Consider the following 24116-nt stretch of genomic DNA (forward strand, 5'->3'; position numbering starts at 1 on the left):
AAATTCAAACAATAAACACCGTTTTGGCGCTTGTAAATGTGACGTGAAAGAACGCTGGCAGATCTCAGTTCAAGTGGCACGTGAACCGAACATCTGTTACTCTTTACTACCAACTTGCCGAAATGTAATAAAATCGATCGATTAGTGTTTTTCAACCGCGGAAAAATGTCCATAAAACAGCTGGAGAACAACATATGTCACGTAACGTTACATTTACCTCAGGATGCCTTTTAATGACCCATAGCACGCAGGTTAGTTAGACGCATTATAAAATAAAAAACGCATTATATTTAATTTAAGTAAGTTTTAACCTTTAATAATACCAGCTGACAGGGCTCTCTGTATGTTTACAGCATCAGGTGATTTTTTTTTTTTTTGGAGAACAATTTACACATTAACGTATCTACTGTACCTATTTATCCAAAGGAATTTATATTGAATCAAGATCAGAATCAAATCACAAGAATTTAATTGAAATTGTGAAATTTGTGTATATAATAAAAGCAATAATAAAAACAGTAGCATACCAGTAAACTTTGTCAAATTATTTGGTAACTAAACATAATTTTATTATCACAATACACTTATTGTGATGCAAATTTTTTGTTTTTTTTTACACATCCACCAAATCCCAATCCACCCATTTTATTTTGTTACATTTTCATTGTTTTCAAAGACAGGGCCTGTCCTATTGTCTTTTTGGCTTGTTGTTTCTGATTGCACTTTAATGGAGATCAAATCCCAGAAGGGAATATTAAAACAAAAAAAAAAATGTTAAAACTTGTTTTGAACAATTTCTTTGTCATCTGCAGATTGATTTTAAGTAGGGCGAGAAAAAAATCGATTTAAATCGTAAATCGGATTTTTTGTGAAAAAATCGGGGATCATTTTTTTTAGGCCATATCGCCCAGCCCTAGAAATATGCAATAATGGTAAAAATTAAGTGATACTTTTAAATATTAAATTAAAACAGCCAGTAGGTAGTCTTTATGAGTGAGTCATTGAGCCATTCATTCATTCAGTAATGAAGCAAGTGGCTGGCTGTATTAATGAATGGGTCATTGAATTTCACATTTTGTTGAAAGCCACAGATTCGTTCACGAAACACCACTGTGTGCTGCAATTCTGCTGTGGCTTTCGTTGTAACTATTATTTAGTTGCAAAATGGGGCAAAAAAGACAATACTGTGTTTAAAATGAACATCAATTAATATTACCCTTTTGTTTGTTGAACTGTTTGTTGAAAATCAGTGTCACATTTGAAATCGTGTGGGTATTTGGGATGTTTGCTGGATGTTTTTCTATCGAATAGTTTTAATCTTAAATCTCTATGCAAAGTCTGTGTCTAATTGCTCTTCATGCTAGAAAGTAGGGCTGCATGATTAATCACAATGAAACCACACCCGATTTGACAAAGGCTGCGATTATTTTATGTGCAGCTTGACAGTGTAGCACGGCTGATCGGTAGTAAATGCTGCTCCATCTGAAAGCCAGAGGGCGTCTCACGCAGACACGCCAAATATGCCCCGCCGCAGAAGTATAATAACAAAAATCATTCCAGGAAGTCCCTATGCTCACATATTGCTGTATCTGAATAAACAGAATATTGAAATGCTTTGATTAAACATGACTAATAAACACACAACTGCCTTTTTCCTATGTAAGAAGCCACATCATCTCACAGAAGGATGCTCAACTGTCGTTATGAAATGAGTTTGGAGTAAAAACATGTTAATAAATGTTGTCTTTTAGTAACAAGAGGTTAATAAATGCTTCTCATGTTTGGAAAGATGTTTGACGCGTGTTGCTTTTTCAAATTCACTTTATAAGTGACTCAAACTCAGAGTGCTTTCAGATGGAGCAGTGTTTACAGAGCCATACATCAATGACATGCTGCGCATGAAAAACAATCGCAGCCTTTGCGATTTCAAAATCGCGATAAACAAACTCGATATAAGTGCAATTACATGTAAATTGCGATTATTTGTGCAGCCGTACTATTAAGTGCTAAATCCCCAGTTTTACCAAGGTATATTGTCCAGAACATCACTTATGTAGAGCGATTTGCTGGCTTGTGTAGATGCAGTCAGTTTTGACCGCAAAAGATAAGGTAATTTGATTAGATATCATGCATTTAAGCCATTTTACCTTCTAAAAACACATTCTCAGTTTGAATGTTATTTAAGGTGGGGTAGAATTAAATGATGGCAAAACTCAACATTTTGTTTGCGTACCCCAGTTCGCGAACCACTGCTGGATATCAGTCTGCACTTTGATCGCAGATTTAGTCACAGTGAACAGGGCAAGCAGCTCATGACTGAACACAGACTGACTGAATTACACTTTCATTTAAGTAGAAAATCTCAAATGAAGATCACTAAACTTCAGCTTACAGTAGGTGGACAACCAGAATAACACTTTTACCGCAGCCGTCCTGCCGCGGCGGTAAAATTTGGGGTGTATTTGCTGCCTTTTACCGCTAAGAGGCGCTACAATCACAGACTTTGAATAGTATCCGTTTATTCTCTCTTTTGCGTAATCTGCCGCCACGCTGCGGCTCATTCAGAGCGATTGAAAGCTGGTAGCAGATGAATTTACGTGAAACGTAGTTACAATAATTCATAATCACAATACTGAAATTACTGAGATTAAATTGAATAAATAATGAAAACTTAAAACATTGCAATAGAAACATATTAAGCTACATCAATGAGGCTTTGCAAAGAGCATAAGACATTATTCGAACAGTGTTCTGACGGTAGCTCTGTGGGTCAACGCAATGACATGAGACTGTCGAAGCTTCAAGCGACCTGAGATCAAATCTCATTGTAGAATACATGCTGTTAACCAATTGGCCGTCATACAGCTGATAATACTGTATATGTCGCTGTGTGTCATCCAAAATCGCCAAAAAAATACAGTAATTATAAATTATAAATACAGTATTATTTAGCCTTTGTTGCTCCAAAGACACAGCATGCCTTGTTGAATTCACCTTACAATAAAACGAGGTTGATCGCGAATTAAAGAGCTCTGTATCTGCTGGTCACTACCATTCGTTTCTTGGCATGAACGAGTTTCGTCAACAGTTCATGTTTAGATAATGCCAGATTGTTGACAATCATACACACTGCTCAAACATTCTAAAACTCTACAAAACCAGTTGTAACAACTGGATTGAACACTTCAATTTAAATTTTGTGTGAATTTTTTTAAAATATGCTACAATAAATAAACTACAATATTTATAAAAATAAGATATGGGGCCTACATTTGGACACATCGAGAGATTTATCCTTAAAATAATTTTGCCTTTGCTCATCAGGCTGGCTATATGACAATCTCCATATTAAAGAGGAACATTAACACCTATTGTCCTGCACCCCCACGATAAACCAACTGAACTGTCCCTCCAACCCCCCCACAGGCTGAGTTTGAGATCGACAAAAAAACAAACAAAGTTTTAAGCGCAATTCACGCTTAAATCGCTATTCTTGACATTAGCATTAGGCTATTAAAGTGTTGATAAAGAAGGAATTAAATGATTTAAGCTTGGTACATGTAGTGGTATTTCAGTTATGAAAGTTTATTACTAAATATTTAACTATTTCTAATTTAAGAAATAAAACTGGTTTGGGCCAGCTTTTTCCAAGCAAAACTATAAACGCATGTTCTCAGGAATTCTCATTTGTTGTCATGAACAAAATGTTCAACTCAATATTAAATTCTACAGGGATCTTTAGATTCTTACAACCAGGGTGCATGCAATTTGTGAATTAAGTTTTTATTATTATTATTATTATTATTCAAATAAATCTCGAACCACGGTGCTTCGTGGTACTGCTGCTAAACTAAATAACATTTATAGAATAATTATGAACTTAAATGAATGATATCGCAACAGTTTGACAAATAAATTAATTGATCTATTTTTACATTTTAATTCAGGGCGATTTACCCTACATTTAATTAGAGTGAGATTTTCACCCTTGTCATTTTCTCATTGGGAAGCGCTTACATGATGGCTAAACTGGTACCTCTCGTTTTCATATGGATTACATAATCAGATAACATTTATTAACCTAAATATTTAGACATTTAAAGGCTTTAGACATAGCCGATTTCTTATTGTGACTGAGCTGAGGCAACTGGCTTTCGGTTCATATTTGTGACGCGTAGTTCCCGGAGACAGAGACGACAGATAAACTTTTGTCGTTAGCTTAATATGAATAAAAGTTTACAGTTTTGAACGATGTAGGCTACTATACTCTTATCTGTATGACCAAAAAATCATGGAGTAGCCTATTAAGTTATTTTAGCTGTTATGAAAAAAATTAATCCAAATGAACGCGCCGCCACGTTTGTTGAACACTAATTCGACATGCCAGAATAAAACCCAATTTTAGAAAAATGCATATGGCCACTCGGCGTGTTGTGCCAAAACACTTAATTATAAACTTCAATATTTCATTCAAAATAATCTCAAAACGCTTTGTGACATTTTGTAAAGCCGTGCCTGCATTAAGGCCACTGGAACTAATGAACAACTGAAACGCTGGTTTTGGTTTTATTGTTTGTCGTTTAAACGTGCCTGTTGCATAGGCTGTCTTTATTTTATATGTTTATGGTCTATTGGTGAAGTAGCCTATAGCATTGATTACTGTGGAGGGAGGGGTGTTGGGGTATTAAAATAATTCAGCAGAAGCAGGGATGTTTAGACCAGAAGGAAATCCCCGTCCCCCCTGGCAAATCGCACTTTACTTAAAACCTTAAAAATCAAAGCATATATATATGCTTTGATTTTTAAGGTTTTAAGTAAAGTGCGATTTGCCAGGGGGGACGGGGATTATATATGCCCTATATATATAAAATTATTATTAGGCTATTATCATTATTATTTTTATTTTTACAGAACTGCTTTTGACATTACGATTGTTATTAATATACAGATGTAAAGTCGTTCTTTTGGATACTATCTGTTCCTTAGTTTAAAATGGAAATGCATGGTAATTTTATTTTATAAATATAAGCAAAAAATTAAATGGTGTAACAGAGTTTTAGAACTAGACAAATCTCTCTGCAGTAATAGCCTAAATATAAAATTTAACTACAGTAGTCCATGTTTAATCGGGCTTTGAACCCGTGTCATCTTAATGTTCGAACCGTAAGTTCTACCACTCGGCCATGTCTTAACTCACTGAGAAATGCCCAAACGTTTGTTTCTCCAGTGTGTGTTCGCTCCTAGAGCGAGAAAACTTTTTGTCGTTAGCCTATTGTGAGTGTAGGCCTACTTTACATGAAAAAAAGTAGACCTTTTACAGTTTTAAAATATTATTTTATTTTAGCTGTTATAAGAAAAATAAATTCAAGTGAACACGCCGCCGCGTTTGTCGAACTGTAATTCAATGCCAGAATAAACCCGATTTTAGAATACGCACTCGGCGTGGTGTCAAAATACCTAATTATAAACTTCAATATTTCGTTCAAAACCACCTCAAAATGCTTTGTGACATTTTAAAAAGCCGCGAATCAATGTATTAAGGCCACTGGAACCAGGATCGTAACTGAAACGCGCTGCATGTTTTCTCTCAATACAGGGGCAGAAGCGCTGGTTCAGATTTTATTGTTTGTTGTTTAAACGTGCTTGTTGCATATTTAAAAAAAAAAAAATATATATATATTTGACATGGTCTATTTAGGCTAATTACAGCATTGATTACTGTGGAGGGGGGAAATCTCCCACCGGCAAATCGCACCTTGCTTATGTTTTTAAAAACTCTTTCTGCATGGAGCCCCATGAAGTTTTATTTTCTATTTTTTTAACAGAACTGCTTTTGAAGACGTAAATTCAGTCAATCGGTTGGATGAGATTTGTTCCTTAGTGTAAAATGGAAATGCATGGTAATTTTGTAAATACCATGTTTATTCGGGATTTGAAACAGTGTCATCAAAATGATTGAAACCTAAGTTCTACCACTCGACCACAACTTTTCTCACTGAGAAATGCCCAGAAGTTCGTTGTTCAGGAGTCAGTGTGCGCGCGCGCGAGAGAAGCGCTCTTCAATCTTCTCATTCCTCAATAGTTTAGCGTCATTGATTGCACCCAATTTATTTTCACTGACTGCGAAATAAGGCCTATTTTAACTTTTGATTCATAAAATGTTCTGCTCTAAAAGTCTGCTACATTCTATTTAAAATGTAGACTGCTTTTACATAATTACGTTTTGCTTCGCTAAATGTCCCTTTGCGCCACCTGGTGGTCATTTTGCGAACGACTTTGAAATGCGACTGGTTTATTTTTGCCGCGGTGTATTTCGCGGTAATAGGCATTCTGGTTGTCCACCTACTGTACTTGTTTGGCAGTGTTTTCAGATTAGCTGCGCTTCCGCAATGTAGAGAGAACGCGTGCGCATGTTTGACAGATTGCAAAGATTAAGTAACATCGGGTAGAAAACGTGTTCTTCATAGTAGGGATGCTCATTACGGTTAATTTTCCCGACCGACAACCGGCGCTCGTTATCCGACTATTAACCGTTAACTGATAAGATTCTAATATTGAATTGGCATTGAATAAAAATAAAATTGAGTGTCTGTGGCCCGTTAAAAATACCAACAAAAAAAATTCACGGGTTTATATTAACGAGCAAACAGCAGCATACAGAACGGATCAACAAAAGAACCTGGATTCACATCACATTTTCACTCACCTGTAGCATTTCTGACAGTGACAATAGAGAAAAACATAAAATAGGCCTACACTAAATATATATACAGGTCCTTCTCAAACAATTAGCATATTGTGATAAAGTTCATTATTTTCCATAATGTAATGATAAAAATGAAACTTTCATATATTTTAGATTCATTGCACACCAACTGAAATATTTCAGGTCTTTTATTTTAATACTGATGATTTTGGCATACAGCTCATGAAAACCCCAAATTCCTATCTCAAAAAATTAGCATATCATGAAAAGGGTCTCTAAACGAGCTATTAACCTAATCATCTGAATAAACTAATTAACTCTAAACACCTGCAAAAGATTCCTGAGGCTTTTAAAAACTCCCAGCCTGTTTCATTACTCAAAACCGCAATCATGGGTAAGACTGCCAACCTGACTGCTGTCCAGAAGGCCATCATTGACACCCTCAAGCAAGAGAGTAAGACACAGAAAGAAATTTCTGAACAAATAGGCTGTTCTCAGAGTGCTGTATCAAGGCACCTCAGTGGGAAGTCTGTGGGAAGGAAAAAGTGTGGCAAAAAACGCTGCACAACGAGAAGAGGTGACCGGACCCTGAGGAAGATTGTGGAGAAGGACCGATTCCAGACCTTGGGGGACCTGCGGAAGCAGTGGACTGAGTCTGGAGCAGAAACATCCAGAGCCACCGTGCACAGGCGTGTGCAGGAAATTGGCTACAGGTGCCGCATTCCCCAGGTCAAGCCACTTTTGAACCAGAAACAGCGGCAGAAGCGCCTGACCTGGGCTACAGAGAAGCAGCACTAGACTGTTGCTCAGTGGTCCAAAGTACTTTTTTCGGATGAAAGCAAATTTTGCATGTCATTCGGAAATCAAGGTGCCAGAGTCTGGAGGAAGACTGGGGAGAAGGAAATGCCAAAATGCCTGAAGTCCAGTGTCAAGTACACTTGCCTGAAAAATGCCTGAAGTCCTGTGGGTCAGTGATGGTCTGGGGTGCCATGTCAGCTGCTGGTGTTGGTCCACTGTGTTTTATCAAGGGCAGGGTCAATGCAGCTAGCTATCAGGAGATGTTGGAGCACTTCATGCTACCATCTGCTGAAAAGCTTTATGGAGATGAAGATTTAATTTTTCAGCACGACCTGGCACCTGCTCACAGTTCCAAAACCACTGGTAAATGGTTTACTGACCATGGTATTACTGTGCTCAATTGGCCTGCCAACTCTCCTGACCTGAACACCATAGAGAATCTGTGGGATATTGTGAAGAGAAAGTTGAGAGACGCAAGACCCAACACTCTGGATGAGCTTAAGGCCGCTATCGAATCATCCTGGGCCTCCATAACACCTCAGCAGTGCCACAGGCTGATTGCCTCCATGCCACGCCGCATTGAAGCAGTCATTTCTGCAAAAGGATTCCCGACCAAGTATTGAGTGCATAACTGAACATAATTATTTGAAGGTTGACATTTTTTTTGTATTAAAAACACTTCTTTTATTGGTCGGATGAAATATGCTAATTTTTTGAGATAGGAATTTTGGGTTTTCATGAGCTGTATGCCAAAATCATCAGTATTAAAACAATAAAAGACCTGAAATATTTCAGTTGGTGTGCAATGAATCTATATATATATATGAAAGTTAAATTTTTATCATTACATTATGGAAAATAATGAACTTTATCACAATATGCTAATTTTTTTAGAAGGACCTGTATATATTTTAACTTAAATAATTCACAAATTAAGATGACAAAAAGAAAACACTGAATCCGTTTGAAGCTTTGAAAAAACGGCAATTTGTTTTCCGTCAGACTGTTTTTTCGTCAAATAAAAATAGCAGGCCTACCTCAATCCACACCTTGTCTAGTTTTGATTTAAAAAAAGTAACATGTCTACATGATGTTGGGTTAGTCTGGAGCGCAGCCTGTTGACAGTTAGAGCCGCAGCAGAAAACACCTTCTCCGATGGCACAGATATCCCGGGAATAGAGAGATAATGTCTCACTAGAGTGGCCAGCTTCGGGAAGCGCCTTTCATTTGCTCGTGGATGTTTGCTTCGCAAGTGATATTGAATTGCACTTGTACTACTGCAGTATTTTAATACTGCATAGCATATTTTGCAAGTAACTTCGTCGCTCTTTCTGTCGAAATGGTCCCACACAGTACTTCTTTTCACTCGCTTCATTTTGCTTGCTCAGCGAAATATGTCTGTAGGCACGTGTGGTTGCGTGTCGACATGCCCCGTGAGTTAACAAATAGGCTACATGGTATTTTTTATAGTATTTTTTTAACCATACAGCAAAAAAAAACATAAAAAAAACGTTTAACTTTTAAACCATTTAACTGGTAGTATTAATCGGTTAAAATGTTTACTTTCGGTTAACGGTTAAACGGTCAATATGAACATCCCTACTTAGTTTTTGTTAACGAAATTAACAGTTGCGCAGATCGCCTCACACACACAGCCTATCAGTACTAGCATTGCTATCACAGCCTGTTCATTATCAAAATAAAATAGTCATCCTAATATATTCACTTCTCACTTTAAATAGTCCATTCTGCAATCTGTGCCATTCAGCGTGATTACCATCCCACGGTGGTGTTATGCCTAGCACATTTTTAAACTTAGAAGGATGATGTTTTACTTGGATATTGTAACAAGAGTGTAGTAAAAAGCATAAATTACATAATAAATCATAGTTACCACCAGATACATTGCGTTTATGGAAACATTTGGATTTGTGCCGAATGAGCAAGGTTGTCTACTTGAGCCCAACGCCGGTTTTAGTTTTCTTGAAATTAATTTGTTTTGGCTTAACCTTTATAGGCTTTAGCTACTATATTTTTCATTCTTGTTCTATTCGGTATTCTGTTAAATTGAAAGCATTTATTGTGGAGTAAGGGTAACTAAAATAGCTTATAGCTATGTTCATAGTGTTTATAATGTTTGTAAACATTTTGCTCTATTTACATTCATGTAAATGTGACTTGGATGCAAAATATCTGTTTGTTTGTTTTTCTCTCAAAAACCTATAGCATATTTTTTTGCCATGTAGAAAACGTTTTCAAAAATTACGTTTTAAATCGTTTAACCGATTAACTTTAGCCAATAATCACTGCCAAAGGTTCAACGAAGTACTGAGTTACCGGTCTGAATACTTAAGCCAATGTGATATTTCAGCTTTTTCTTTTTAATAAACGTGCAAAGTTACTACAATTTAGGTTTTTGATTTGGCATCATGGGGTTTATATTGTGGATTTGGAAAAAAATGCTCTGTACTGTATTTTAAGTACATTTGGACTATCAAGCTCCAACACAATAAAAACAAAACTTTTATGGTGCTTTTAAAAGCAACATGGTATGGTTGACATTTGGTAATGCTTTAACATACTCATTGACATTTCATTCACATTGAGTCCAAAGGCCCTATTTCCACCTCTTATAAAATGTGTCTCCTGTAATTACTTGTGATTTGGATTTTGGCAAGAACCTCCCCTCTTATTTCAACCCTAGATCACTTTTGCTGGGAGAGCCAAGTCCTGTGCACAAAATACAATCAGATTGAAGTGCTTTCAGTAATTGACATATTTTTGACCCCGTTTCCACCTCAGTTTAACTGCTTTAAAATTTGGTCTATTCATTGTGTGGACTGTTTATGATGCTTTTCAGCTTTAATTGCTCCTTTATTTTTTATTATACTTTAGTCACCACTTTATTTTATTTCTTATTTCTTATTTCATCCAATAACCAGTTGTTTTCTGTCTCTTTGGCAATAGCAATTAAATAGATTTTAAAAAAATAGTAAAAAAAACAGCAAGCTAGTTGTGGATTTGTCAGACTTAAAATGTATGTATTTGCTGAAGGACCACACAAGAATGGGCCAGAACCAGAGACTTCCCAGATTTCAAGACTGCTAAGATGGAGGACACGTCTTTCTATGACCTGAAGATGAAAGTTGGGTTTCCATATTTATACACTCACCAGGGTGATTGTGAACATGTTGTTATCCTCACTGACGTCAGGTCAGCCCTTTTTCATTTCATGCTCATTTTTCTAAAAATTTCTTCTAAAGCTTCTAAATATTAAGTGGCTTTAAGTACTTTGTACTTACATCGAAAAATAAGTACAATGTACTTATTGTGTTCATGTTGTATTGTAAACCACTTTTGCTGCTATTGAGGTGTGATACGGGTAAGGTTAAGGACAGGTGTGGTGGTATGGGTAGTTCCCTTTCGAGAGGTCTCTCCTATTGCGTAAGTAGCTTACGCTATGGGAAAACTCCTTTTCTCGAGAATATTGAAGTCTTTATGTAAAACGCATTGCAGCTGCACAGCAGACAGCAATGAGCGAAGGAGCTCGGTCATTGGCTGTGCTAGGGCAACTTGCTCGAACCAATGACGGGGCGAATCTGAATGCGCGACCAATGAGCGCGCCTCGTGCCCGCACGCGTCAGAGCCCGCCAAGATGGGCGTGGCCAAGCGCTATATATTGGGCGCCCCGTCATGAGAGTTCTTTAGATTTAATCTCCTTCAGCGAACACCTTCTTCGCTGAATCCTCCGGATTATTGAAAGCCTTCGCCGCCGTGGAAAAGCGTACCAGCGGGATTGCTACGAGGACGTCGGCATCTTCAGCCGCCTTCGAACGCCATCCTACTGAGCCATCCGGCGCGCTACACGCAAGTATTTACATCTGTTCGCCCCGCGACATTTGTAAAAGAGCAATTTTCTGAGGCGTTGTTCCAAATGCCTTCCTGCGGGTCGTGCAGAGACCTTTTTCCGGACGGGAATCGTGACATCGTCTGCGCTCGCTGCCTGGGCCGGGACCACGCAGAAGCTGCTTTGACCAAGGGCGGATGCCCGGAATGTGACGACCTGGGTCTCTCCGCACTGCGGGCTCCCTTCGCCGTTTTCACCGCGAGCGAGCCCATCGCCGACACCCCTCTGTTTGAGCCGCGTGTTAAGAAAAAGCGCCGCTCACAGAGGCTTCCTGAACTTGAGCTCAGTGACGTCACGCCGAGCCAGTCTCCGCGTGCTTCACCGCCTCTCGTGTCCTCCCCACCGCCGGTCCAGTTCACCCAGCCGGACCCACACCCCTCTAGCAGAGCGGTGGGCCTTGTGACTTTCGGCACGTCCGAGGACGACGGGGGAGATGACTCTTTGTCCATCGACGCTGCATCTGGCGACTGGCCACTTTCGACCCCGCCCCGTCGACGCTAACTAACACGAGTGGGGGATCCTCTATGGATACGGAGATTGTCCGCATCCTCTCTAAGGCCGTGGAGGACCTCGGGCTCGATTGGTCTTCTCCCGAAGAACCAACCCGAAGCCGACTGGACGAGTGGTATTTTGCAGGGGCGCCAGCAGGCCCCTCGGAAAAGGCCTTCTCCTTTCTTCCCGGAAGTTCACGACGAACTCACCAAGTCATGGAAAGCCCCCCACTCTGCGCGTCTGAAGCCTTCTTTTTCTTCGTCACTCTCCTCTGTGGACGGCGCGAAGGAAAGAGGCTACGAGGGAACGCCGCCCCTCGAGGAGGCCATGGCCAATCATCTCTGCCCGCCCTCCTCCACTGGATGGAAAGCCAACGCTTCCCACCCCTCGAAGCCCTGCCGCACTACTTCGGCTCTCGCTGGTCGCGCCTACGCCCCCGCAGGCCAAGCTGCGTCAGCGCTTCACTCAATGGCGGTACTTCAAGTGTTCCAAGCAAAGCTTCTCCGCTCCCTAGGCGAGTCTGGATCCGAACCCGAAGCCTTCAAGGACCTACGCAGCGCGACTGACATAGCCCTGCGAGCCACGAAGGCCACCGCCCAGTCTATTGGCCGCGCCATGGCTAATTTGACTGTTCTCGAGCGCCATTTGTGGCTGACTTTGACGGAGATGAAAGACGCAGATAAAGCCCCGTTTCTCGACGCGCCTATCTCCACCAGCGGGCTGTTTGGACCGGCAGTTAAAGGTTTCGCCGAACGCTTCACTGAGGCCTAGAACGCTTCACAAGCTATGCGCCATTTTCTGCCTAAACGCAAAAGCTCAGCGCAGAGCAGACAGAGGCCGCCACAGCCTCAGCGGGCTAGAGCAGCCCCCACCGCCTCTCAGCCCGCGCCTCAGACTGACGCTCGACGCTGCTCGCGCTCCCACAACCGCAAGCCGCCTCCTGAGCGACGGGGTCCTCGGCCCAAGATCGTGCTGAACCCTGAGCCTCGAAAGCCTTCCTAGCCACAGGAATGAGAAGAGAGAGTGTCTCGCAAAAGCCGGACCACTCTCTCTGCAAAATCTCAAACATTACCCAGTCCCCGTACAGGCGGCTGGAAATGTCTATACAGCAGTCACTTGGCCAGTCACAGAGCTCGCTCACCTGCAAACAAACGCCGTTTTTACGGCGACACACAGAAAACACAAAAAGAGTCTTTTTCTGCCTGTGTCACTAAGGGTTCACATGTCCACAAAGTGTGCATTCCCAGATACTGTCCAAACAGTGCCAAATTCATTCCCAGCTCAGGCTGCACGCCCCATGAATGTAGATCACGTGCCTACGGTCATGTATGCACCACTACACACAAGCACTGTTCACACAGTTATGAATTCATCCCCAGTAAATGCGGGAAACATTATAAAAGTGACGCGTGTGCCTACCATTGTCTATGCACCCCCACTTATAAACACTGTCCCTGCAGTGTCAAACACAACCCCAGCTCAGGCTGCGAGTCTTACAGACATAGCGCGCGCGCTGTTGTAATCACACACGCGCCCATTCACTCGGCTGCTCAGCGCGCGCCCACACCTCTGAGAGCTACGAGCTCAGGCAATTCGCTGGCCGGGTCCCTACGTCACAGCGGCCCGCCCCTAGCCTGTATTCAGCCCATATCTGTACACGCAGCGGCATGGGAAAACATTCCAGATATGCCGAAATGGTTGTTGAATATAATAAAACACGGATACTCGCTCCAGTTCGCTCGCAGACCACCACGTTTTACGACTGTGGTCGAGACGAAAGTGAGAAAGGAGTGTTCGCATGTTCTACGCACCGAGGTGCGCAAATTAATAGAAAAGGGCGCTGTGGAAACTGTTTCCCCCTCTATGAACGGGGCAGGTTTTTACAGCCGCTATTTTCTCGTACCGAAAAAAGATGGCGGTCTCCACCCCATCCTAGATCTCAGACACCTGAACAAAGCACTAATGATTCGCTCGTTCAGAATGTTAACAACCAAACATATCCTCGCGCAAGTACGCCCAGGAGATTGGTTTCTCTCAGTGGATCTGAAAGATGCTTACTTTCACATTCCAATAGCGCCTCATCACAGGCCTTTTCTGAGATTCGCGTTCGAGGGACAGTCTTACCAGTACTCAGTACTTCCGTTCGGCCTGTCCCTGGCTCCCCGTACATTCACGAAATGTATGGACGCAGCACTTTCCCCCTTGAGACGAAGGGGAGTGCGAATACTGAATTATCTCGACGATTGGCTGGTCCTAGCACAATCAGAGAGTCAGTTAATAACACACAGATTTTGGATTATCAGCCATCTAGAATGCCTGGGTCTAAGAATCAATTTTGCAAAAAGTATACTATCTCCCAGCCAGAAGATTTCTTTCCTGGGAATAATTCTAGACTCGATGCAAATGACAGCTCGTGTCTCATCAGAACGCGCGCTCACCATCCGGCGCCTTGCAACATCATTCAGGGCGCGCGCGCCCCCGTCAAGTGGTTTCAGAGGATGCTGGGTCTCATGGCCTCAGCATCGGCCATACTCCAGCTAGGATTGTTGCATATGCGTCCTCTCCAACGCTGGCTCAAGAGCCGCGTCCCTGCTCACGCGCGGCGTTCGGGCCACCTTTTAATCAGAGCGAACCACGGCTGTATAAAAGCCCTGACGCACTGGAAAGCCGCCGACTGGTACCAGTCAGGCGTGAGCCTGGGTGTGAACACAAGGAGAAAGATGATCACAACAGATGCCTCCAAAATAGGTTGGGGGCCCCTTTACGAGGGCAGGCCTGTCTCCGGCTTTTGGTCAAACCCGGAGAAGCGCCTACACATAAACTGTCTGGAGATGAAAGCGGTCGCTTTTGCTCTCAGAGCCGTGCTTCCACATCTAAAAAACGAACACGTCCTGGTCCGAATGGACAACATGACGGTAGTGTCGTACATAAATCGCCAGGGTGGACTCAGGTCGAGCTCCATGCATTCAATGACTCATCTTATGGTCCCAGCACAACTTGCGCTCGCTGAGAGCAGCGCATGTGCCAGGCGCGCTGAACCAAGGGGCAGACATGCTATCCAGAGACAAGATTCTCCCAGGAGAATGGGCTCTCAACCCGCTGACGATTCAGTGGTTATGGAAAATCTTCGGCGAGGTGGAGGTCGACCTCTTCGCCTCCAAGGAGAATGCACACTGCCCTCTTTTCTTCACGAAAAGCACGGACGCGCTCGCCCAGAGCTGGCCGAGCCGCCCCTTATATGCTTTTCCCCCGATCGCGATGCTGCCACAGGTCATCAGTCGGGTCAGAGAGGAGAAAAACGCAGTGCTCCTGATAGCCCCACTCTGGAAGAACCAAACATGGTTTCCAGAATTGATGCAAATGCAATCTGCACCACGGCCGATTCCACTGAGGCCAGACCTCCTCAGTCAGGCCAGCGGGATGATATTTCATCCCCGCCCCGATATGTGGGCCCTTCATGCATGGCCCCTCAACGGGTTCCCAGGAACCTCACGAGTGGAGCGCTAAAAACCATCGCTGAGGCGTGGGCGCCCTCCACGAGACGCTTATATGCCCAGAAATGGAAAGTGTTCAGTGACTGGTGTAACGCCGAGGGCCTGAACCCTGAAACATGCGAGATTACGAACGTACTCGCTTTTCTACAAGGGCTTCTGGAGGCGGGCCGCTCCCCCTCCACGCTCAAAGTATATGTGGCGGCCATCACAGCGTCACACGACCCTGTGATGGAACGTCCATTGGGAAGAAACGACCTAATTATTCGTTTCCTAAGGGGCGCTAGGGGGATGAACCCTTCACGCCCCCCCTCAGTGCCGATCTGGGACCTAGCTACTGTCCTAGACGCTCTTAAAGAGCCCCCGTTCGAACCACTCCGAACCGTGCACCTTAAGCAGCTCTCGCTTAAACTGCGCTCTTGCTGGCACTCGCCTCGGTCAAGAGAGTGGGCGATCTGCACGCGCTTTCGGCAAGCGCTGCCTGCTTGGAATTCGGACCTAACGACTGCAGGGTCGTCCTTAGGCCAAAACATGGGTATATTCCTAAAGTGCTCACCACTCCCTTCAGAGCACAGGTTATCTCCCTAACTGCGCTATCGTCTCCAGGAGACGAACACGACGCTAACCTACTCTGCCCCGTTAGGGCTCTCAGAGTGTATTTGGAGCGTTTTGCCCTATTCAGACAGACAGAACAACTGTTTGTATGCTTTGGCGGCCATACGAAGGGTTCCGCTGTTTCAAAGCAGAGAATCTCTCACTGGATAGTTGAGGCTATAGCTCTGGCTTATGAAGCCAAGGGACTTCAATGCCCCTGGGGAGTCAAAGCACACTCCACCAGGAGGCTTCTTCCTGGGCGTGGTCGAGCGGGATACCGATCGAGGATATTTGTGCGGCGGCAGGCTGGGCCTCACCGTCCACATTTATCAGGTTTTACAACCTACAGATCCCGACATTGCATTCCAATGTACTATCAGCATGATGCTAGTAGAACTATGAGTTCGTATCTAGATTATGTATGTGCTTGTGTTACACTGAGCGTCTTCTTGCCGCTCTTTACTTTTTTTCCCACATATAAAGCTCGCCTCTGCAGGCTGGTTGGATGATAACTTTGCTTTTTTAGCTCAGGCACCTGCCTCTGGCTATCATAAGGCGAAGTTCAGCACGCACAGCGTTTTGTATGGTGTTCCCATAGCGTAAGCTACTTACGCAATAGGAGAGACCTCTCAAAAGGGAACGACTCGGTTACTAACGTAACCTCGGTTCCCTGATAGGAGGGAACGAGTATTGCGTAAGCTGCCGTGCTTGTGCTTGGTTAGTTCGCTTCAGTTGTTTTAACCTAAAGAACTCTCATGACGGGGCGCCCAATATATAGCTCTTGGCCACGCCCATCATGGGGGGCTCTGACGGGCGCGAGGTGCGCTCATTGGTCGCGCATTCAGAGTCGCCCCGTCATTGGTTCGAGCAAGTTGCCGCAGCACAGCCAATGACCGAGCTCCTTCGCTCATTGCTTTCTGCTGTGCAGCTGCAATGCGTTTTACATAAAGACTTCAATATTCTCGAGAAAAGGAGTTTTCCCATAGCGTAAGCTACTTACGCAATACTCGTTCCCTCCTCTCAGGGAACCGAGGTTACGTTAGTAACCGAGTCGGTTTAAGGGTGGGTTGTAAGTGAAGGGTCAACAGTGTGATTACAAATGTAATTACATAAATTAATTGTACTCATATTTTCAAAATATAAGTACAATGTAAAAAGATGTATGTACACTAAGTCCATTATCTCAAATTATTTCAATGTAAGTACATAGTACTTAAAAAACACTTAATATAAAGTGGGACCAAAGATTTAGTTCTACTTCCAAAATAATTGGAAATTGGTGTAGTAGCAACCCGTAATGTAATTACAAAGCATAGTAAATGCACCTAATGTAATCAATTTCTCAAAACAATAAAATATTGAGCTAATAACGATTTTTTTAAATTGTATTATGAATACATGTAATATATTATAAACTCACCAAAAGCATTGTCATGTTATAAAAAAAATGATTCCCTTACAGTACGTTTAAAATCTTAATTCAAGTCACCTTCATTTATATAGCGCTTTTAACAATATAGATGGTTTCAAAGCAGCTTTACAGTGATAATAGGAAATTAAAGTAACAGATTGTTTTGGCTTTACAGCAGCTCTAGAATAAAGTTATTGTTCAGCTAAAGTTAGTTTTGACTGATTTACTTGATTTGCAAAGATCAGTAGTGTTATATATATATAAATAAATATTAAATATGGGGCAGCTTACACGACACCGTTCTAACAGAAAACCCTTAATACGCTCCGGCCTGCTCATTTGCGCGACATCAGTGCCTGGTGGCTCGAGAACGCAAACCTTGAAATAGGTTCCAAGCTGCAGGCGTTGAATATTTTTGAAGAGTATTTGTTTTGAAAAAAATGTTTTATTATTTTTAACAAAAAAAATATACTATCTCTGCGCAAACTTCAAAAACGTGTATATGTGAAAACGCTTATGCCATGCACATGCGTATTACGTGTTTAGTATATAGCTATGCGTATTTTGAATATATATGTGCACAGGCGTGTAATCTTTCTCTACAAATCAACCTAAACAAATTACTTGTCTGGCCTTTGTTACATGCCTCCCCAGTCTAGGGGTCAGGGAGGCAACAACAAGGAAATTACTAACAGTTTGGCAACCAAGAACTCTCCTCTCCTGTCTCATACTCCACAAATCACACAGAATTTTAGAACACTCAAATTGGCTCCCAATTTCTGCTCCTGTCTTCCTTGCTGCTGATCAATTTCTCCTGTCTGCCTTGCTACTGGTTTGTTTCTGTAAGCTCCGTATAGCTTTCTGTTTTGAATTTCTGTTTACTATCATTCCTTTTTGTTTATATTGCTGAATATAACTTACTCATCAACATATATTAAATGTAGTCTAATATTGCCTATCACATTAATCTGACATCTATAGCTTTTATCTAAATCATTATCGCTAGCACAACACGCTAGTATCTCTCTAGCCTGTTAACCTGCCGTCCGTGCTTAACCGTCTTTTTTAAACTGATAACGGTCAGATAAGTATGATTTAAACCATGCTAATGCAATTCCACTAATGCCAACATAATTTTCGAGTCTATTTAAAAGAATGTTGTGGTCAATAGTATCAAATGCAGCACTAAGATCGAGTACTAACACACTAATAGAGAGATACATCCACGATCGGATGGAAGAGCAAATTATTTGTCAATCTAATGAGATCTGTCTCAGTACTATGATACGGTCTAAATCCTGACTGGAAATCCTTGCAGATAACCATTTCTTTCTAAAAAGGGAACATAGTTATGAGGATATTGCCTTTTCTAGTATCTTTGACAGAAAAGGTAGATTCGAGTCGGTATAGGGTCTAACGTTGTCGATTTAGATGATTTATCAAGATTAGAAAATTCTTCCTCTCCTATACCAATGAATTAATAAAATTTTTCCTCAGGGAGACAACAATCCACTGTCTGATGCGATACTGTAGTAGACGGTTGCATAGTTGAGATTTTCTCCCTAATATTATCAATCTTGTAAGTAAAGAAGTTCATAAAGTCATTACTGCTGTGCTGCTTCGAAACGTCTGGGGTTGAAGCTTTATTTTGCGTTAATTTAGACACTGTTTCAAATAAATACCTAGGGTTTCGTTTATTTTCTATTAAGAGGGTTGAAAAATAAGCAGATCAAGCAGTTTTTAGGCCCCTCTGTACGCAATCTCTCTCCATGAAATGTGAAAAAACTTTAGTTTGGTTTCTTCCAGTTGCGCTCCATTTTTCTGGCTGCTCTCTTAAGGAACTGAGTGTGCTTGTTGTACCACGGCGTTGGGCTATTTTCTTTAATCTTCTTTAAGCGCAAAGGAGCAACTGTGTCTAAAGTGCTGGAAAGGAAAGAGTCAAAAGTTTCTGTCGCAAATATCGAGTTCTTCTAAGCTATCTGGGATGCTGAGGAGAAAAAAACTGATTAGGAATGTTCTTAATAAAGCAATCTTTAGTGGCAGAAGTCATAGGACTAACATATTTGCAACATGGAGTCGGCTTTGCAGCCTTGGGTAAATGATGTATACACGAGACTAGATGATCTGAGATGTCATCGCTTTGCTGTAGAATTTTGACAGCATCAACATTGATTCCATGTGAGAATATTAGATCTAAAGTATGATTACGACAATGAGTAGTATGAGGTGCTCTGTTGCGGCAAAAACAATAACTAACAAAATAGCATCACAGCATAAGAGACATCAGGATTCAAATTGTCCTTAAAATATATTTATTCTTGCAAGAATGTTCCCAGTCTACCCATAGACCGGCTACAGGCAGAGTGAGACCTTTCAGAGGTGCTTGGCTGGCAGTTTTATAATGTTCCTCAAAGCTACCTTTTACAGCCCCCCAAACACAAGGAACAAAAGGGACCCCCCTTGACCCCTCCCCATCCCGGAATCCTCTCATCTCTGAAGTCCCACACTCACACACCCTGCAGCTGTATCAACATCACAAAAGAAACCCAAAATCTAGCCAAAGAACGCATGGCATTCAAACATCAAATCATTGAAAATAAAATACAAAGAAAAGATACATTTTTCCATAACAATCCTAGGGACATTATTCAGAATTACCATGCATATACATGTACTTTTCCTCTCACATACACATATGAAACCAAATTCATTCACATACCAGGATATACTGAACACACTTGCTTTGCAAGGGATTATTGTCAGTAAAAGGCAGTTAAAGGAACATTCCACCACTTTTTGAAATTGGGGTTATTCACTGTCTCCCCTACATTTAGATAGGTGGGCAAATGCATTTTTGTCTCAGTGCATGCATTGTCGCCGCCGAAGTAGCAGGCGAAGCACTGATGTCTAGTATATTTGCTTCTTATTTATTAATCCAGGCAAATTTGTTGATGAAACATTGATTAAAATGAAAATACAATTTATACAAAACGAAATTCACTTTAAAGAAAGGCTTTCTACAAAACAAAACTTAAGTGGTCAAAATCATGTCTGACCCATTCCAAATGTTTTCAGATATATTGGTCATCTTATGATCCTATGTTACTCATCTCATGCGGTTCACTTTTCATATAATCAACATAGATGAAATTAAAAAAATAACATTATATTATTTAAACATAAATATGAAACGTATGTTTAAGTTTTTTAACTCATATTTAAGCGTCACACCGCTCCGCTTTGCTCAAATGCTCTGGTGTGTAGCCTATACATCCATGTGTGCGTGCGTGCGTGCATGTGGTGGAGGAGTGCTTTTTTCGAATAATAATCGAATAATTCTCAGCAATCTTCGAATATTGTTTTTGCTTGAAAATTTAGTTTTTAATAAATTGTATCTTCATTTTAAGCAATGTTTCATCAACAAATTTGCCTGGATTAATAAATAAGAAGCAAATATAGTAGACAATAATCAAGACACGGAGGCGCCAGCGCGTGAACTGGAGCGCGTTTCATAAATGAACCAAAACTCAGACCTGAGAAGTATATCTATAGAAAGCTTGAAATGTAGGCTAATTCATATGAAGTGTGCATTTCCCTCTATAGGCGTGTTCACTAGCTACTGCGAAGATGGCGAGTCTGCATCGTCACCATTATCTTTGCAGCCACTAACATAGAAAACACTAGTTTATTAATAAACAATTAAAATGTTCATTGCATAATCATTACTTTTGCCGGTTCTTTGTGGCAAGCTTTATTTCAGGTGTTGCGTGATCTCTGCGCCCAAGTATCAGTGCTTCGCCTGCTACTTCGGCGGCGCTGCCAGACTAAGACAATGCATGGACTGAGACAAAAATGCATTTGCCCACCTATCTAAATGTAGGGGAGACGGTGAATAACCCCAATTTCAAAAAACGGTGGAGTATTCATTTAACTGCCTTTTACTGACAACAATCCCTTGCAAAGCAAGTGTGTTCAGTATATACTGGTAACACATCCCTAAATTAAAATACAACTTTATCAAATGCTCTCTATCCATATTTATTAGCCTGACAAGAAGTGCCTTAAGCGGGTGGCAGCTTTAGTGTTCAGTTTCTGCTTTGGGGAGAAAAGCTGCTCCATTGTGCATTATCCTTTTATATACACTTATCTTGAGGCCACGAGATACTATCTTGAGGCCACGAGTTACTATCTTTAGGCCACGGGTTAGAATATCTTGAGGCCACGAGTTAGTATATCTTGAGGCCACGAGTTAGTATATCTTGAGGCCACGAGTTACTATCTTGAGACCACGAGTTACTATCTTGAGGCCATGAGATAGTTATAATTTTTTTTTTAACAAAGTGGGACTAGGGGGGGCTCCGTAGAAACGCTCTCATACATACAACTGAAAATATTATGCTCACACACAACTGAAATGCTCTCATATATACAACTGAAAATATTACGCTCACACACACACAACTGAAATGCTCACACACACACGCAACTGAAATGCTCACACACACACAACTGAAATGCTCACACACACACACACAATGCTCACACACACACAAATGAAATGCTCACACACACACAAATGAAATGCTCACACACACACAACTGAAATGCTCACACACACAACTGAAATGCTCACACATACAACTGAAATGCTCTCATACATACAACTGAAAATATTACGCTCACACACACACAACTGAAATGCTCACACACACACGCAACTGAAATGCTCACACACACACAACTGAAATGCTCACACACACACACAATGCTCACACACACAGAAATGAAATGCTCACACACACACAACTGAAATGCTCACACACACACACAATGCTCACACACACACACACAAATGAAATGCTCACACACACACAACTGAAATGCTCACACACACAACTGAAATGCTCACACACACAACTGAAATGCTCACACACATACAAGTGAAATGCCTTTACAAACACAACTGAAATGCTCTCGTACAACTGAAAATATTACGCTCACACACATAACTGAAATGCTCACACATTTCACACAAATGCTTTTTTATCATTACATTATGGAAAATAATAAACTTTATCACAATATGCTAATTTTTTTAGAAGAACCTGTATATACACACACACACACAGGTACTCAACCAGAATGCCTATTACCAGCTGCCGCGGCAAATCCACCGCGGCAAAAATAATCCAGTCACATTTCAAAGTCGTTCATGAAATGACCGCCAGGTGGCGCAAAGGGACGTTTAGCAAAACCGCAGCAATTGCCGCATTTTGAAAGTGGGGCTAATGTCAATTAATAAGGATGAAATATTACAACTATGGTAATTTCCAAATAAGCCTACAACAAACATGAAAGATCAAAACAAGAGATATTGACATTTGCTGTACAATAATGAAACACAGATTTGGTGGAGTTGAAACTGCATGTTAAAATAATAATTGTATTATTAAAGACAGACAATTTGTTTAATATTATTTAAACAAACGATCATACAATTTATAGTATACATGTATACTTTTATTTGTACGAACAGTGAACTATTATATATCTCTGTTTGTAGGCTATCTGTTTATTAAAAAACACAGCAAAAGGTCTTGTAAAAAAAAAACAAGAATGAGATTGAATATGTGAGAAAAAAAAAACGAAACAGAATAGAACAAACTTTTAGAACAAAAAAAAATATTTTTTTTAAATAGCCCATAGGCTACAACAGATTCGGTTAAATTTAACGAAAACAAAACGTAATTATGTAAAAGTAGCCTACATTTTAAACAGAATATAGCAAACTTTTAGAGCAGAACATTTTATGAATCAAAAGTTAAAATAGGCTATCTATAGGAATCTCGCAGTCAGTGAAAATAAATAAGGGGCAATGAGCTAAACTATTGAGGAATGAGACGATTGAAGAGCGCTTGTCGCGTGCGCGCACACTGACTGCTGAACAACCGAACTTCTGGGCATTTCTCAGTGAGAAAAGTCGTGGTCGAGAGGTAGAACTTAGGTTTCATGATCCTAGTTCCAGTGGCCTTAATACATTGATTCGCGGCTTTTTAAAATGTCACAAAGCGTTTTGAGGTGGTTTTGAACTAAATATTGAAGTTTATAATTAAGTATTTTGGCACACCACGCCGAGTGGCGCTACGCATTATTCTAAAATCTGTTTTTATTCTGGCAGGTTGAATTAGAGTTCGACAAACGCGGTGGCGCTTTCACCTGAATTTATTTTTCTCATAACAGCTAAAAGAACTTAATACGCTATAGCCTACTCTGTAATTTTTGGTCATACAAATAAGATATCATCTTTTAAAACTGTAAAAGGTCTACTTTTATTCATGTAAAGTAGGCCTACACTCATAGGCTAACGACAAAACGTTTTCTCACTCATGTGAGCGAACGCACACTGCCGAAACAAATGTTTGGGCAGTTCTCAGTGAGTAAATCCATGGCCGAGTGGTAGAACTTATGGTTCGATCATTAAGATAACACGGGTTCAAATCCCGAACAAACATGGACTAGGCTACTGTAAATTTTATATTTATTAATGCAGAGAGATTTACACCATGTAGTTATTTGCTTTTATTTATAAAATAAAATTACCATCTATATATATATATATATATATATATATATATATATAAGGTGGGGGGGATTTCCTTCTGGTCTAAACATCCCTGCTTCTTCTGAATTATTTTAATCACAAAAGTGTAGGCCGTA

General features: G+C 41.0%; 1 protein-coding gene and 1 long non-coding RNA gene across 3 annotated transcripts in view; one reads left to right on the plus strand and one right to left on the minus strand.

The window, feature by feature from the left end:
• snapc3 (small nuclear RNA activating complex, polypeptide 3) overlaps nucleotides 1-24116 on the plus strand; it is a 172673-nt gene that overhangs the window by 124264 nt on the left and 24293 nt on the right. The window contains exon 7 of one of the 2 annotated variants that reach the window (XM_077232365.1): nucleotides 10559-10717. The exons of the other annotated variant lie outside the window; for it this stretch is intronic. Within the exon in view, the coding sequence (XP_077088480.1) occupies nucleotides 10559-10717 (159 nt within the window). The remainder of the gene's footprint in view (nucleotides 1-10558; nucleotides 10718-24116) is intronic. 2 annotated transcript variants of the gene reach the window in all.
• The window catches only part of LOC143740275 (uncharacterized), a 231033-nt gene that overhangs the window by 5962 nt on the left and 200955 nt on the right, over nucleotides 1-24116 (minus strand). The gene's annotated exons all lie outside the window — the stretch shown is intronic.

This window comes from Siphateles boraxobius, unplaced genomic scaffold, assembly GCF_051911475.1.
Source record: "Siphateles boraxobius isolate OS27281-9 unplaced genomic scaffold, OSU_SipBor_1 17, whole genome shotgun sequence".
In the NCBI taxonomy this organism is placed as follows: Eukaryota; Metazoa; Chordata; class Actinopteri; order Cypriniformes; family Leuciscidae; genus Siphateles; species Siphateles boraxobius.